The sequence below is a fragment of the Myxocyprinus asiaticus genome, chromosome 12 (genome assembly GCF_019703515.2).
Source record: "Myxocyprinus asiaticus isolate MX2 ecotype Aquarium Trade chromosome 12, UBuf_Myxa_2, whole genome shotgun sequence".
Classification (NCBI taxonomy): Eukaryota; Metazoa; Chordata; class Actinopteri; order Cypriniformes; family Catostomidae; genus Myxocyprinus; species Myxocyprinus asiaticus.
Window position 1 is genome coordinate 47,649,375 of NC_059355.1, and position 14,221 is coordinate 47,663,595.

At 36.0% G+C, this 14,221-nt stretch overlaps 1 protein-coding gene across 3 annotated transcripts in view; it reads left to right on the plus strand.

Moving 5' to 3' along the window:
• Positions 1–14,221, plus strand: part of LOC127448964 (protein kinase C and casein kinase substrate in neurons protein 1-like) — a 39,186-nt gene that overhangs the window by 19,172 nt on the left and 5,793 nt on the right. Inside the window, exons 1-6 of one of the 3 annotated variants that reach the window (XM_051711973.1) lie at positions 4,309–4,329; positions 7,740–7,862; positions 8,642–8,798; positions 10,505–10,740; positions 11,306–11,461; positions 13,835–14,010. In XM_051711973.1, coding sequence (XP_051567933.1) covers positions 7,830–7,862; positions 8,642–8,798; positions 10,505–10,740; positions 11,306–11,461; positions 13,835–14,010 — 758 coding nt within the window. In that variant the 5' untranslated portion in view covers positions 4,309–4,329; positions 7,740–7,829. Of the gene's footprint in view, positions 1–4,308; positions 4,330–4,712; positions 4,739–7,739; positions 7,863–8,641; positions 8,799–10,504; positions 10,741–11,305; positions 11,462–13,834; positions 14,011–14,221 lie in introns of those variants that run through there. The other 2 variants (XM_051711974.1, XM_051711972.1) reach the window with 2 other exon arrangements.

Consider the following 14,221-nt stretch of genomic DNA (forward strand, 5'->3'; position numbering starts at 1 on the left):
GTGGGTCTCCCACTTCAGGTCCTGTGAGATGGTAGTGCCCAGGAACCTGAATGACTCCACTGTTGCCACAGTGCTGTTTAGAATGAAACAACTCACAAATTACAGGACTCCTACCCCCAACCCTGTAGGGAACCAACAACTGGCTGATGACCTGAATGTGTTCTACTGCAGATTTGAAAGGCCCAATCTCACACCCACTCTGACCTTCAATTCACACAAACACCTCCTGCAACCCCCCTCCTGCTACTCAGCCTGCACTTAAGATCTGTGAAGATGATGTGAGCCGCGTCTGATATAACTGATATATGATGTAACGGTATCTGTGAGCTCATCCAGGTCTGTGGCTGCAGCCTCAAAAACACTCCAATCCGTGCAATCGAAGCAGGCTTGTAGTTCCCGCTCTGCTTCATTGGTCCATCTCTTTACAGTCCTTACTACTGGCTTGGTTGATTTTAATTTCTGCCTGTAGTTTGGAAGAAGATGAACCAGACAGTGATCAGAGAGTCCCAAAGCTGCTCTAGGGACAGAGCGATATGCACCTTTATTGTTGTGTAACAATGATCCAGTATGTTCCTGTCTCTGGTGGGGCATGTGAAGTGCTGTTTGTATTTGGGCAGTTCACTTGTGAGATTTGCTTTGTTAAAATCCCCAAGAATAATAATAACTGAGTCTGGGTATTGTTGTTCCGTGTCCTGTGATTGATCAGCCAGCTGTTGCAGCGCTGTGTTCAAACACGCGTTTGGTGCGATACACACTCACCAGAATAAACGAGGAAAACACCCGTGGCGAGTAGAAAGGCTTACAGTTAATAAAGAGCGCTTACAAATTAGGACAGCACATCCTCTTTAATGTTGTTACATCTATACACCAACTTTCATTGATATAAAAGCATGTTCCACCGCCTCTCGTTTTCCCCGTTAACTCCGCGATCCGCTCTGAACAGCTGGAAGCCCGGCAGATGTAACGTGCTGTCCGGAATGGCTTCACTCAGCCAGGTTTCTGTGAAGCACAAGGCAGCAAAGGTTAAAGTCCTTGTTTGTGTGGGTGAGGAGATGTAGTTTATCCGTTTTGTTAGGAAGATTCGCTAAGTGAATACTCTGCAGCGCTGTTCGAAATCCGTGCCGACGGATTTTGACCAGCGCACCGGCTCGTCTCCCTCGCCTGCGTCTCTTGAACAGCAGAGCTGCGCCTCCAACTAAAATGTCTAGCAAAACGTCTGAATATTCGAAAACCGGGAAAAGATTGTCTGGTACATGCTGTTGAATGTTCAGCAGTTCGTCTCTGTTAAAACTGACTGGAAAAAGTTTACTAAACACACAGGACAAACAAAAATAACAAAAGAACCGAGGAGCTCCACAACGAGGCAGCCATCCGTGGTGCCATCATGATTATTTTTATGATTATTTCATATTTATACACATTAATAAGACAAATGAGTATTCATTCAAATCACATTGATTTTCTGTGTGACAAAGGTGAACTATCAGTATTCGAAATGTGTGAATGCATGCATTTGTTACTCAGGGTGGTGCTGATATTTCAGTGATTGACTTGGAGCAACATGGAAGTAAACTATAGCAAGTGTAACATGTATGATGTTACTATTGTCATTTGGGCGTACAAGTAAAATTATGTAAGCTGTGAAGAAAATATATGTGTAGCTTAAGTGTAGCTTATATGTTATGTGTAGCTCAGTAACTATCTGTCTCTGGTTTCTGCAACTAATGTTAGTTACTACTTTGGAGACTGGCCTTCATTTTGGGGTCCTTTGACCCTTTAGGTCATTTCGATTCATAGCTAGAATTTAATCTGGCTGTTTTTTTTTTTTTTTTTTTTTTTAATTTTTGTGGATTTAAAGATCAAAATCAACATGCATAAATAACCATATTGGACCTTCAGACTTTGAACAGCTTTTGTGAAGTTTGCGATAAGTTATTTTAACAAGCACATGACGTTGCAGCATTCCTTTGAGCATCTGTGATGTCAGATTCCCTTTATCACTGCTTTCGGTTTTGGCTTGTCAACTGCACTTTTAATTAGGTAATTCTGTAGAAGTGCTGAAATTAGTTTCATGTTTATGGTTTGTTTTTTGTCTCATTGAAACAAAATCAGACTGGTCCTCTGTTCTGATATTAGCCTTTGTTTTCCAGAAAGAAATGTAAACTTATAGTAAAATTTTTGTTTCAAATATATCTAATATATAGTCTTTTGACTATAGATTTTTTCAAAGGGTCTTTTTGCTCTGTCCCAAAGTATATTTATTGTACAATAAAATCAATCCTTTGATTACATTTTCCATATTGATAAAACAACAGAGCCGGTTGGACTGTTATTACCTACAACTTGAAGCATGACTATTACTGGCCTGCTCAAATAAAAAATCTATGCTGAGCTGGTAAAACAGGCTTGTTTTGTTTAGGTTGATATGTTGTTGTCAACATGATACTCACTCAATATTGTCTAAATTTTTTATATAATAAGATATATTTATTGATCAATAACTATGTTGTAATTAATACTTAACATCGAAAAATATTTGGAATAGAATGTTTTGGAATTTCAACTTCTCTAGTCTTTATCACATCAGTGCATTGGTCTTTAGACGTGAATGTTAAAAGGTCTCAGGAACTTCAAATGTTCATTTAATACAGTATACAGGAAGGTAGTTGGGGTTGTGACCCAAAATATCAGCAGAGAAGTCACAAGACAGAAAATTGCTCCAAAAAGAGATTTGTCACGGACAGAATCCAACCAAACAATTAAACGGGAGAAGTATAAAAAAAAGTATATTAAGGTAATATTAAAAAAAACTGTGTGTGTAAAATAAAAAATCTGATTTTGCAAATCTCTAAGGCAACAATTTCCCTGGCAATAGTCCAGCAGTCTTCTGTTATAGGAACAAACGTCCCCCCCCCCTTCTTCCCCCCCCTCCAAACACTAGATGTTCTTTTATAATTGAGGCTCCTCCCCTCAAATTCAAATTGTCCAATGATATGAACAGCTCAATCAGAATCAAAATCTCTATCAATTCACAATTTAACATCTCACATTGTTATTAATGTTAATTAAGTCAATACATACTACACAAACTTAGTGATTAAAATTAATGTTCGAATTTTTTAAATGTTCTTATAACCCAGTGAAGGCAGAATAGTACTTCATTATTCTTGTCTTTAGTCTTAAAGTATACAGGTACTCTAATGAACAATTGTTTTCATTTTGCATTGCAGACTTGAGCAATTGTGCTTGTTCAAAAATGTTATATACAGTGCGTGTGTGTGTGTGTGTGATATATAAAACACACACACATATATATATATATAACATTTATAGGCAATGTGTGGCCACTTTGAAGATGCTAAAATATAACATAGTTTTACAACATAATTCCCATATTTCCATTTCTATTATTCCCATAGTTGTGATGACATAACTATTATTCTAAAATGTGAAAAAAAGAGTAAATGACCCTAAACTGTTGAACAGTAGTATGTAAATGTGTATTTTTTTTTTTTATACATATATATATATAATATATATATGTATATACACAGTGTCATTTCCAGCACATCTCAAATTCTGTAATGTTTAATAGATTTCCGTGGTGGAAATGACAGTGAAGGAAATTACATTTTAGAAAAAAAAAATTAAATAAAGTGGCACCTACTTTGTCTTCCTAAGCCTAATTTCATAGCTAACATTGTATGTATCCTAACTATACACAGTTTCAAAATTACAATTTCACACTTTTTGTGTAATTTGGAAAAATAAGTTACATCAATTAAAAATACTCAACTAAAACTATGTACAGTATCTATGAGATTATTTATAATTTATTGAGCGCACCATGTTATATCTTCTCGGTCTATTATTGTTGCATAACTGCAAAATGCAATAGCTCTAATTATGGAAAAAGAAATCAATTGAAGAATAACAGCAAATAATGTGTCCTCAGTGCTGTTGTCTTCCAAAATAAACAGAAGCCTTAAAGCTGAATTCACCAACCCCCCTTCAGCCCTCCACCACTGTCAGAATAATTCAAGTCAAGTCTCACACACACACACACACACACACACACACTGCTGCAAGCAACCACTTTGTGCATCGAGAAGGCACTGTATCTCCCCAACATCTAAGGGCGAGTTAGTCTACATCTTCCCTTAAAGAACTTTCTAAAGCTAAACCAAACAAGAGAGTAAGAGAGTTGAAATAGAACAAGTGTCGAGTGGGAGAGAAAGAGAGGAGCTGTGATTGGTGTTTGGGGGCGGAGGGCTCCCATGTGCTTGGGCTCTGAACGCAGCTGTGCTACGGTTGAACGCAGGGGATCGGGTAAGCCTTTTGTTGCTTCTCTTTTGTTGCAGCAGGATTGGACTTTTTGCAGCATTCTCCATCAGTATGGAGGAGATGATGGGTGTGTGTGGATGTTCTGAGCTTTGTTTGTGTGAAGTGTGGGGGTTTGTTGTGCTGGTGTGAGTAATGGAGAGAGGTGGACTGTGTATGTGGGCTGTCTGACTCACCTTTACATATGCTCATATGCAACTGACTGGAGTCTTTGCCTTTTGTGTGTGTGTGTGTGTGTGTGTGTGTGTGTGTGTGTGTTTTATTTATTTTAAGTGCATTCATTCCTGGAATGACCTTTTATTCTATTGGTGTATTGATTGTATTTGTTGTGGTTGCATTAAATATTGTAATATAATTTGAATGATACTGGCTGAGATAAACGGCATTAATTATCAAGGTAAGGCTGCAAAAATCATTTTTTTGAACAGTATTTTTGTCACGTTTTTCCAAAGACAATATTGAAACATCTTTAAAAACAAGATAAATTTACTTGAAGCAAAATTGTGTTGAATATTAATTGTGAATATTTTGATTTCAAAATAAATGAGAAGTATTACAATAATTACAATTAATTAGGAGTATGAACTTTTAAAATCTAGTATACACAATTCATTCAAAATTCATTTTAAACAATACAATTTCATAAATGGGAAAGCAACTTAATTTGTTTTGGCATTAAGTGAACTAATTTTATACTAGGCAAAGTTAAGCATATTTAAATAAATCTAATTCAAGCCATTTGATGAAATCTTGCTTTTGCCAAGAATATTTTTTGAGTACATCTCATTAATTGGCACTTTTTCATGTTTTAAGCATAAACCTCACTTTTTTACAAATTGTTAAATTTTTATATTTATGCTTAAAAACAATTAGCAAAAATAATATACTCATGATATATTCTATATATTACTTTTTTTTTTAAAAGGATGTTTAGATATCTTAACTGGAAAATACTCACCAAGAAAAGGATTTTTGCAGTGTATCCATGCAAATCATGAGCTATAGGATATCTGGTTTAATCTAATTATAGAAAGGGGTTCATGATCTTAACTGCATACAATGATTTTAAACAGTTTCTGTATTTGGCATATGATCTTTATAGTCTGATGCAAAGTTAAGCATCTTTTTTCTTTTTTTTTTTTGCAGTGTATCCGTGCAAATCATAAGTTATTAGATATTAGGTTTGGTCTAAATATAGAAAATGGCCAGAGTTAATAATTTTAATGTGAATGCAATGGTTTTAAACCGCATGCTTTCTGCATGTGTGGATAAGATCTTTATTATCTGATGCACAACAGGAAAGAAACTGTTGCTAATCAATATGATGGGATGCCCTTCCACTTTTACAGTTCTTTAGTCGGACATACCAGAGAGTGTCATGTGCAATGATTAAAACCCCACCCAGCGCCATCCCCAGACATTTGAATGGATTAACTGAACATGGCACCTGAATTGAGGCCAAAGACCCCTTTATATTGCTTATTTAGCAACTTACACGATAATTTATTTAACATTTCACACTTTTTTTTGTTGATTTTGTCAAATTTGTGACATTTTATTAATTGTTTTTGTCTCTCTAAAGTGTGTTTCCATTTATTGGTTTCAACTGACCCAAATTCTTCAGCCCCCTTCCAACAATGCCCTATAAGTGGCTTTCTCTGAGTGAGAATTATAAATTCAGTATTGGGATTTAGAGATGACAACTGAACTAACATTAGGTTTGAGAGAAGTATTTTGGTTTCTTCAGCGTGAATTAAGCTTAGCTTAACTAAAAATCACATTTATAGGAACACTAAATAATGTTTAGTTCAAGACTTTAACCTGTATATGATACAAAGTGATGGAGATTTGCCTTTTTAAAAGTCTTATCAAAGAGAAGAGATTCTTTAAATGTAAGTAACTGTTGTCATATTAATGTCACATTAGCTTAAGAAATTGTACATTTGCAGAGGCAAGATTACTTCATGTTCTTTCAATTACAATTCTTCCTAGGAAAGAGCAACAACCTGCTTTGTCAGATGGCCGCTCTGTTTTGATTCAGGTTCAGTTACATTCTTTATCATGAACCACTGCTCACAGCAATATTGAATTAGTGAAAATTACCTTGCAGATCCATCTTAAGATGGGCTTTTTCAAAACAAAAGACTTCGTTTGCACGTAATTGCTATAGGAGTCCCCCAAGGTTCTGTTTTGGGCCCTACCTTGTTTTCTATTTGTCAATAATTAAGCAAAAGGGCTAAATTTTTATGCTGAATAGTTTCCTTTCTTAGAATTTCAAGTTGGTAATGAGCCATACACCGCCTCTAAATGATTAAAAACTGCTCAGAGAGAGAAACTAGTCCTGAATGCTCAGAAAACTACATTAGACATGCATAAAACTAACACACATCAACTACACTGCAAAAAAATCATTTTCTTGATGAGTGTTTGTCTTGTTTTCCAGTAAAAATATCGTAACATTTTTAAAAACTATTGTCGTCTTTCCAGAGAAATCTAACAAAATTTAGTAACGTTTATGCTTAGAACAAGAAACTATTTGACAGTGGGTTAAGAAAATAAACCTTGTTTCAAAGTTAAAACAAGTACATTTCTCATACCCCATTGGCAAATATTTTTTTTCTTGTTTTAAGCATAAACCACACCAAATTGTGTCCGATTTCTCTACAAACGAGACTTAATATCTTATGCCATTCTGTTTCCTAAGTATTTTTCTTTTCTTTTAAGGATGTTTATATATTTTTACCAGAAAATAACACAAAATATATATTTTTTGATAGACTCTTTTGCAGTGTAAAGATCACATACGGTAGCCTAAGTCATGCCAAGTCACTATTCGACCATTGTTTAATACAAAAATTGAAGGGTTAGATCTTTATATATATTTGTTTACAAAGACTTTCTTGGTCATGTGGTCATGCACAAGGAACAACCGTTTCATCACACAGCTCTTAAAATGCATTGTCCAATGTGACGATTTATTACCCTTGTAAGGAAGTGTTACTGTAAGGTCATTGCAAGGTTTTTATTTCCCCTTCAGCAGGTCATTTTAAGTGGCTGTTGTGGATTAAATTTTGTTTTTGTATCAGTTGCTAACCATGTCCCACTTTGAAGAGAAACTGATGGTGGAGACGTCACCTGGTGGCTGGTGCACATGCTCTGTGGCACTTGGCAAAGGCCAAAAATAAAATAAAAAAATAAGGGGGAGTTGCAATGTCAATGGGGTTTTCTGATTAAATAAAGGCTAAATTGATTAATTAAATAAAATATATAATTAGAATTTGAAGTAGGGGTATCGATACCATATAGCTGGCTTCTTGTCTGACCTTTTTATCTCAAGTCTTACCAAATATGACCATTAATATGATCTTATCACTTTTGTCATTTTCTCTGTTCTGCAGTGCATGGTGAATTCCATTTGTTAGCATCTGTAGCTTCAGTCCTGCTCTGCCAAATCTCCCAGCATGTTTGTTATCTAAGATGAGATCGCCATGTCTGACGAGACCACGGACAGCTTCTGGGAGGTCAGGCAAAAAAATCATATTAATTGCTGTTCTGGAAATGTTCCAAGAAAAAAAATTATATAATTAATGATGAATATAAAGTCTTATTTGTATAGACTACCAGAGTTGTACAAATTCAGAATGTTTAAATTGCCTCCTATTTAAGTAGTTGGAATTCGGGTTGAAGTTTGAATTTACATGTAATTGGCCACGCCCCACAGGATGTTGAATTGGAATGACAGGAAGAGGAATTTACTAAATTGGAATTCTAAGAAATTCAAAAGTCACACAACAGAAATTTTTTTTAATCCAACACAAGTTTTGCGACAAAACATAATTATTGCATAATTCGTTTTACCTATTTATAACTACTGTAATTATTCATGGATGGATGGATGGATGGAAAAGATGGACAGACAGACAGACAGATAGAACAGTCTGAATTTCTCTAGGATGAATTACAATTATAATTTTGGTCTTGGTTTTGGGATTTTTGAAAAACCCTAACCAAAGTCTGTAGAATAACAGCATGTTGGCTTTGTCTAGACAACATAATTGGATGTCAGATAATTGAGGTTTGCCAGTGTTGTATGACATGTCCTGGCATGCCACTTGTTATTTTATCTTATTGACTGGTTGACTTTTAATACTCTGTCTCATTTGGAAGTAAGTCATTCTAAAGCTCAACCAGACATTACTTGGATTAGTATGGTTTTAACAGAGTTATAAGTCTCACTGTAGTTGATTCACTGGCTATACATTTCAATGCAATGTCCATAAAGACTGTCCATGTTTCTCAGGTTGGGAATTACAAGCGTACAGTAAAGCGAATTGAGGATGGTCATCGGCTCTGCAATGACATGATGAACTGCATACAGGAGCGTGCCAAAATAGAGAAGGCCTACGCACAGCAACTTACTGACTGGTCTAAGAGGTGGAGACAGCTGGTAGAGAGAGGTACTGGAACCACATGATTTATGGGGAAGCAACGGAGAACCCCATTGGAAAGGAAAATCACAAATGAGATCCCTTCAATACCTCTTTCATGCTTCCCATATTTTCTAGAAAAATAGCCTTAATCTCACTTTTGTCTCCCCTAAAATATCAGAAGAGATCTCAACATACTGTATGTCAACAATTGTCTTATTTGTGTCTCATTTCGTCCATGTCATTTGAAGAATTTTAGGTTGGGACAGTATGAGAAATGCTAATAAAAGCAAAAAGGAGTGATTATTGTAAATTTGATTCACCCTGTGCTATATTTAATGCACAACAACAACAACAACAAGTTACTTGATGTTTTACATTTGTGAATAATAATAATAATCTCACTGTCTTAAAAAAAAAAAAAAAATCAGTTTTCTGTAATTGACGTCTTGAAATGGGCTTAGAATAACTTTGGTAAACCTTTGTTAGTCAACACCATTCGTCGCAGCATCCACAGATGCAAGTTAAGGCTTTACTATGCAAAGGAGAAGCCATACATCAACACTGTCCAGAAGCGCCGGCGACTTCTCTGTGCTCTGTTTCACCTGAGATGGAAAGTAGAACAGTGGAATCGTGTTTTGTGGTCCGCCGAGTCCACATTTCAAATCGTTTTTGGTAAAAACAGCCGTTGTGTTCTCTGGGCCAAAGAGGAAAAGGACCATCCAAGCCGGTATCAGCATCAGGTCCAAAAGCCAGTGTCTGTAATGGTATTGGGGTGTGTCAGTGCGCATGGCATGAGTAACTTAAACATCTGTGAGGGCACCATTAATGCAGAAAGATATGTACACATTTTGGAGTAACATATATGCTGCTATCCAGACATGGTCTTTTCCAGGGACGTCCCTGCATTTTCCAGCAGCCCAACGCCAAACTACATACTGCCCGGATTACAAGTGCGTGCCTGCAGTCCTGACTTGCTCCAATTGAGAATGTGTGATGCATTATGAAGCGCAAAATATAGCAGTGAAGACCCTGAACAATTGCACAGCTGAAGACCTGCATAATGGATGAATGGGGGAAAATTCTGCTTGCTAAAATGAACAAACTTGTATCTTCAGTGCCCAAATGCTTAAGTGTTATTAGAAGAAATGGTGATGTTACACAGTGGTAAACACTCGACTGTCCCAACTTTTTTTGGAGCGTGTTGCAATCATCTGATCGAAATTAGTGTATATAAAGTTAAATTCACAAGGTAAAACATCAAAGAATGTGTTGTTGAAGTGTTTTCAATATAGTATATGGTAAATCGAATTTATTTAGAATTAATGGAAGTGCTTTTATAAATCATAAGCTTGACATTTCTGCCTTTTAAACCCTCCAAAAATTGGCCCCATTCACTTCCGTTGTAAGTGCCTCACTGTAACCTAGAATTTTGCTTTCTTAAAAGGAGGGATGAGTCAAAATAAATTGTGGTAATCAATATTATGCCACAAATGCTGTTGATTTGAGCTAATTTTTCAATGAACCCATAATATTCCATTAAAACTAGCCTGACGTTTTTTTTTTAACTGCATTTGTGCACTTCACTGTTAAAAGTCCTTAAGTGAAGTGACCATCTGGAAAGCAAATGTTTTATTGCTTCTCTCAACCTTTCATTCTAAATAAGCATGCATTTCTCTCTATTTCTCACTCAATCAATGTCGTTGTTGTTTATTGGCATGTTGTCTGTCTGGCAGGGCCGCAGTACAACTCTCTGGAGAGAGCCTGGTTAGCTGTGACGACGGAGGCAGAAAAGGTAAGCGAGCTGCACCAGGAGGTGAAAAACAGCCTGCTGAACGAAGACTTGGAGAAAGTGAAGAACTGGCAGAAAGATTCCTACCACAAACAGATGATGGGCGGCTTCAAGGAGACCAAAGAAGCGGAGGAGGGATTCAGAAAAGCCCAGAAACCCTGGGCCAAAAAACTCAAAGAGGTGAGGGGCTGTCACATAGAATGTGTTTTTCAATTGTTTTCCTATGTAAACATGCACTAGATGGATGTCTTTGAACATTGTGTCATGTCTCACTGTTTTTCTCAGCGTCTCGTGCAGGAGCACCATATTTTTTTAGACTGTGTGTCAAGTTAAAAGAACTTGAACTTTGAAAACGCGTCTCGAGACACCTGCATTTTTTTCCCCTATATGTTGCGCTGCATCTAGCTTTTTTTAATTCAATGTTTGGTGTGAACAGCCCCTTAATTTGTGACACATTTCCACTAAAAGCCTCTCCAAAACATTTTCTTAAAGGTACAAAACGTTTTACACCTGAATAGTACGAGAAATGTCTTTAAAATGATGTACAGTCAAATGAGTTGAAGAATGTTTTACTCTTTGACTACATCGTCATAAAGTCCAAACTGCAGCTTATTCTGGCCAAGAACCACCCACTTAGACACTATGAAATTATTTAGCTGACTTTGCTTTGTTTTTACATGCCTAAATGTTTAGCTTACCGTGTTTGACAAAAACCTGACTGGAATATCTTCTCTTGGAACTGTAGTTGGAAACAGCAAAGAAAACATACCATATGGCCTGCAAGGAAGAGAAAATAGCATCTATAAGAGAAGCCAACAGTAAAGCAGATGCATCAGTGACATCTGACCAACAGAAGAAGCTCCAGGAGAAGGTGGACAAATGCAAAAACGACGTTCAGAAGGTCAGCCAAGAAAATCCATTCTGCTATTTATTTTGAATAATAATTCATATTAATTTTTTATATCAAGCTTTTATTTGCAATAACAATTGTATTTGTTAAACAATTATTTTAATTATAAAAATAATAATTTTAATTAAAATAATAATATATTAATACATAATTTATACATTTTAAATAATAATTTAATTGTGTGCAAATAATCAATTATTGTAAATATTTACTTAAGCCCAAAGTATTTGTACACTTAAGCCGCACTTCAAAATATATCAATGTTATTAAATTAAATTTTTTGCAAAAACCAAGAATTTATTTTATCTATTTATTTTAATTTATTTAGCAGGGTAACCTTTTTGTGCACCCAAAAAAAAAAAAAAAAAAAAAAAATGGACAGGCAGTTGCTCACTGAAATATCCTCAAGAAATGTCATCTACTATTCATTAAACCAGCTAGTTAAAATCCCCAGAGCTTTCTTTCATAGTGCCGCTCTACCGCTGGACCACTTAATATGAAGGAACACAAATATGTTCAATAAATGGCCCTCTAACACACTGTACAGCCAATTCATTAGAATCCATTCCCAGAATCCATTATAAGCACTTAACCTAGAGTCCCAGTGGAATGAGCTGTGCCAGACCTGAATGGGAACATTAGGCTTGAACCAGCCACAATGGAAAAGATGGACATTTGAGTTATGGCTGTAGTTATCTGTAATGTAGCTGTAAAACTATCCCTTATGACCCATAAAACAATCCTATATGATGGTATTATTCAATTAGGAAAGAATGAATATGTTCTAAGGTTGTGTTTTGGAAGAAAAGAAGTCTAAGTTAATTAATTAAGGGCTGAATGGGTGAATCTCATGAAATCATGTCCAAATCACATTTTACCCCAAAATCCAAAGAAAAGACAAAAGAACTTATATTTTTGAATATTGCATCCTATTTTAAGATCATTTAAGATTTTTGCACATTTCTCCCCAAAATTCTTATTACGTAATGCTTTTATCCCCTTTGCTGTAATTCTTATTTTCTCGATGGTGATTCTCAATTGTAATTTTTATATATATATATGTTCTTATATATTTTTGTGAGGTTTGTCTACATATAGGTTTTAAGGGATCATATGCTCAAAAAACAATGGTTTTAAGATTTATGCATTTCAATTTCATAGCAAAATTCCATCAAATTGAATTAATTATTTTTCACCTCAAAATAATTGTTCTTTTTTTTTTTTTTTTGTTTTTTGCTTAAAGCCTACCTTTTTAAGATCATAATTTTTTTTGTGTGTGTGAGCAATTTTACATGATTTCCATGTCAATTAAGCACATTTCTCCTCAAAATTCTCATTAGGGTAATGCGTTTTGACATTGTATTAGCCTTAATCTCACTTTTGTCTCTATTTTTGGTTGTAATTCTCATTTTCCATAGTGATTTGCCTTTTCTTTTTACTTTTTTCTTTTTTTTCCCAAGAGTAATGCTCTTTAAAGGTATTGTGAGATTCATCCAAATATAGGTTTAAAGGGATCATATCAATTCTCTTTGTATTTGTTTTTACTTTTCCACCCAAAATCAAAAGAAAAAACCCAAAAAGTTATTTAATTATTTTTTGCTTTAAAAAGTCTACTTTTAAGATCTTTTGTGATTTTTCTCTTGTCTTCTCCCCAAGTTGGAATGCCCAATGTGCTCTAAGTCCTCATGGTGGCGTAGTGGCTCACCTCAATCTGGGTGGCGGAGGATGAATCTCAGTTGCCTCCACGTCTGAGACCGTCAATCCGCACATCTTATCACGTGGCTTGTTGAGCACGTTACCGTGGAGACATAGCGTGTGTGGAGGCTTCGCTATTCTCCACGGCATCCACGCACAACTAACCACATGCCCCACCGAGAGCGAGAACCACATTATAACGACCATGAGGAGGTTACCCCATGTGACTCTACCCTCCCTAGCAACCGCGCCAATTTGGTTGTTTAGGAGACCTGGCTGGAGTCACTCAGCACGCCCTGGATTCAAACTCGTGACTCCTTGGGTGGTAGTCAGCGTCTTTACTCGCTGAGCTACACAGGCCCCCACTCTACTTTTAAGATCATTAAGGTTTAACGCATTGTGTCATCATTTTCATGTTAATTAAGAATATTTAGCCCTGAAATTCTCATTACCTTAATTATGCAATTTAATGTAAGTTCAAGTTTACATTAAAACTCTCTCTGACCCTTAGAAACACAGGTTTTCTTTTTTTTTTTTTTTTGGTTTTTTAAAGACTGTTATATAAATATACTCTGTTATGATTGGCCAAGCTCTCCAGATGTTTATTTACAAATGATCACATATTAAAAGCTACAAGTCATTTTAGATGGTGTGTGTTTGGTGTTACAGGCCAAAGAAAAATATGAGAAGAGCCTGGATGAGCTGAGTAAGTGCACGCCGCAGTACATTGAGAACATGGAGACAGTGTTTGATCTGTGCCAGCAGTTTGAGGAAAAGAGGTTGAACTTCCTCAGGGAGGTGCTTCTGGATCTCAAACGACACCTCCACCTTGCCGAGAGCCAAAGGTCAGCTACAAAACACGCATTTGGTCTTCAGTGTAGGATACTGAATAGCAGCCTCGATTGGAGTAGAGAGACCATATGGGTCTCAGCTGTGATTGATTGGAGCTTCCTAAATGAGCATACTGCATTCATAAACACAAATCAGATTTGAAGTTTTGCTGCTTTTAGTCCATGTCCGTAAGCTTTGTCATATATAGGCTAGTGTACTTGTTAA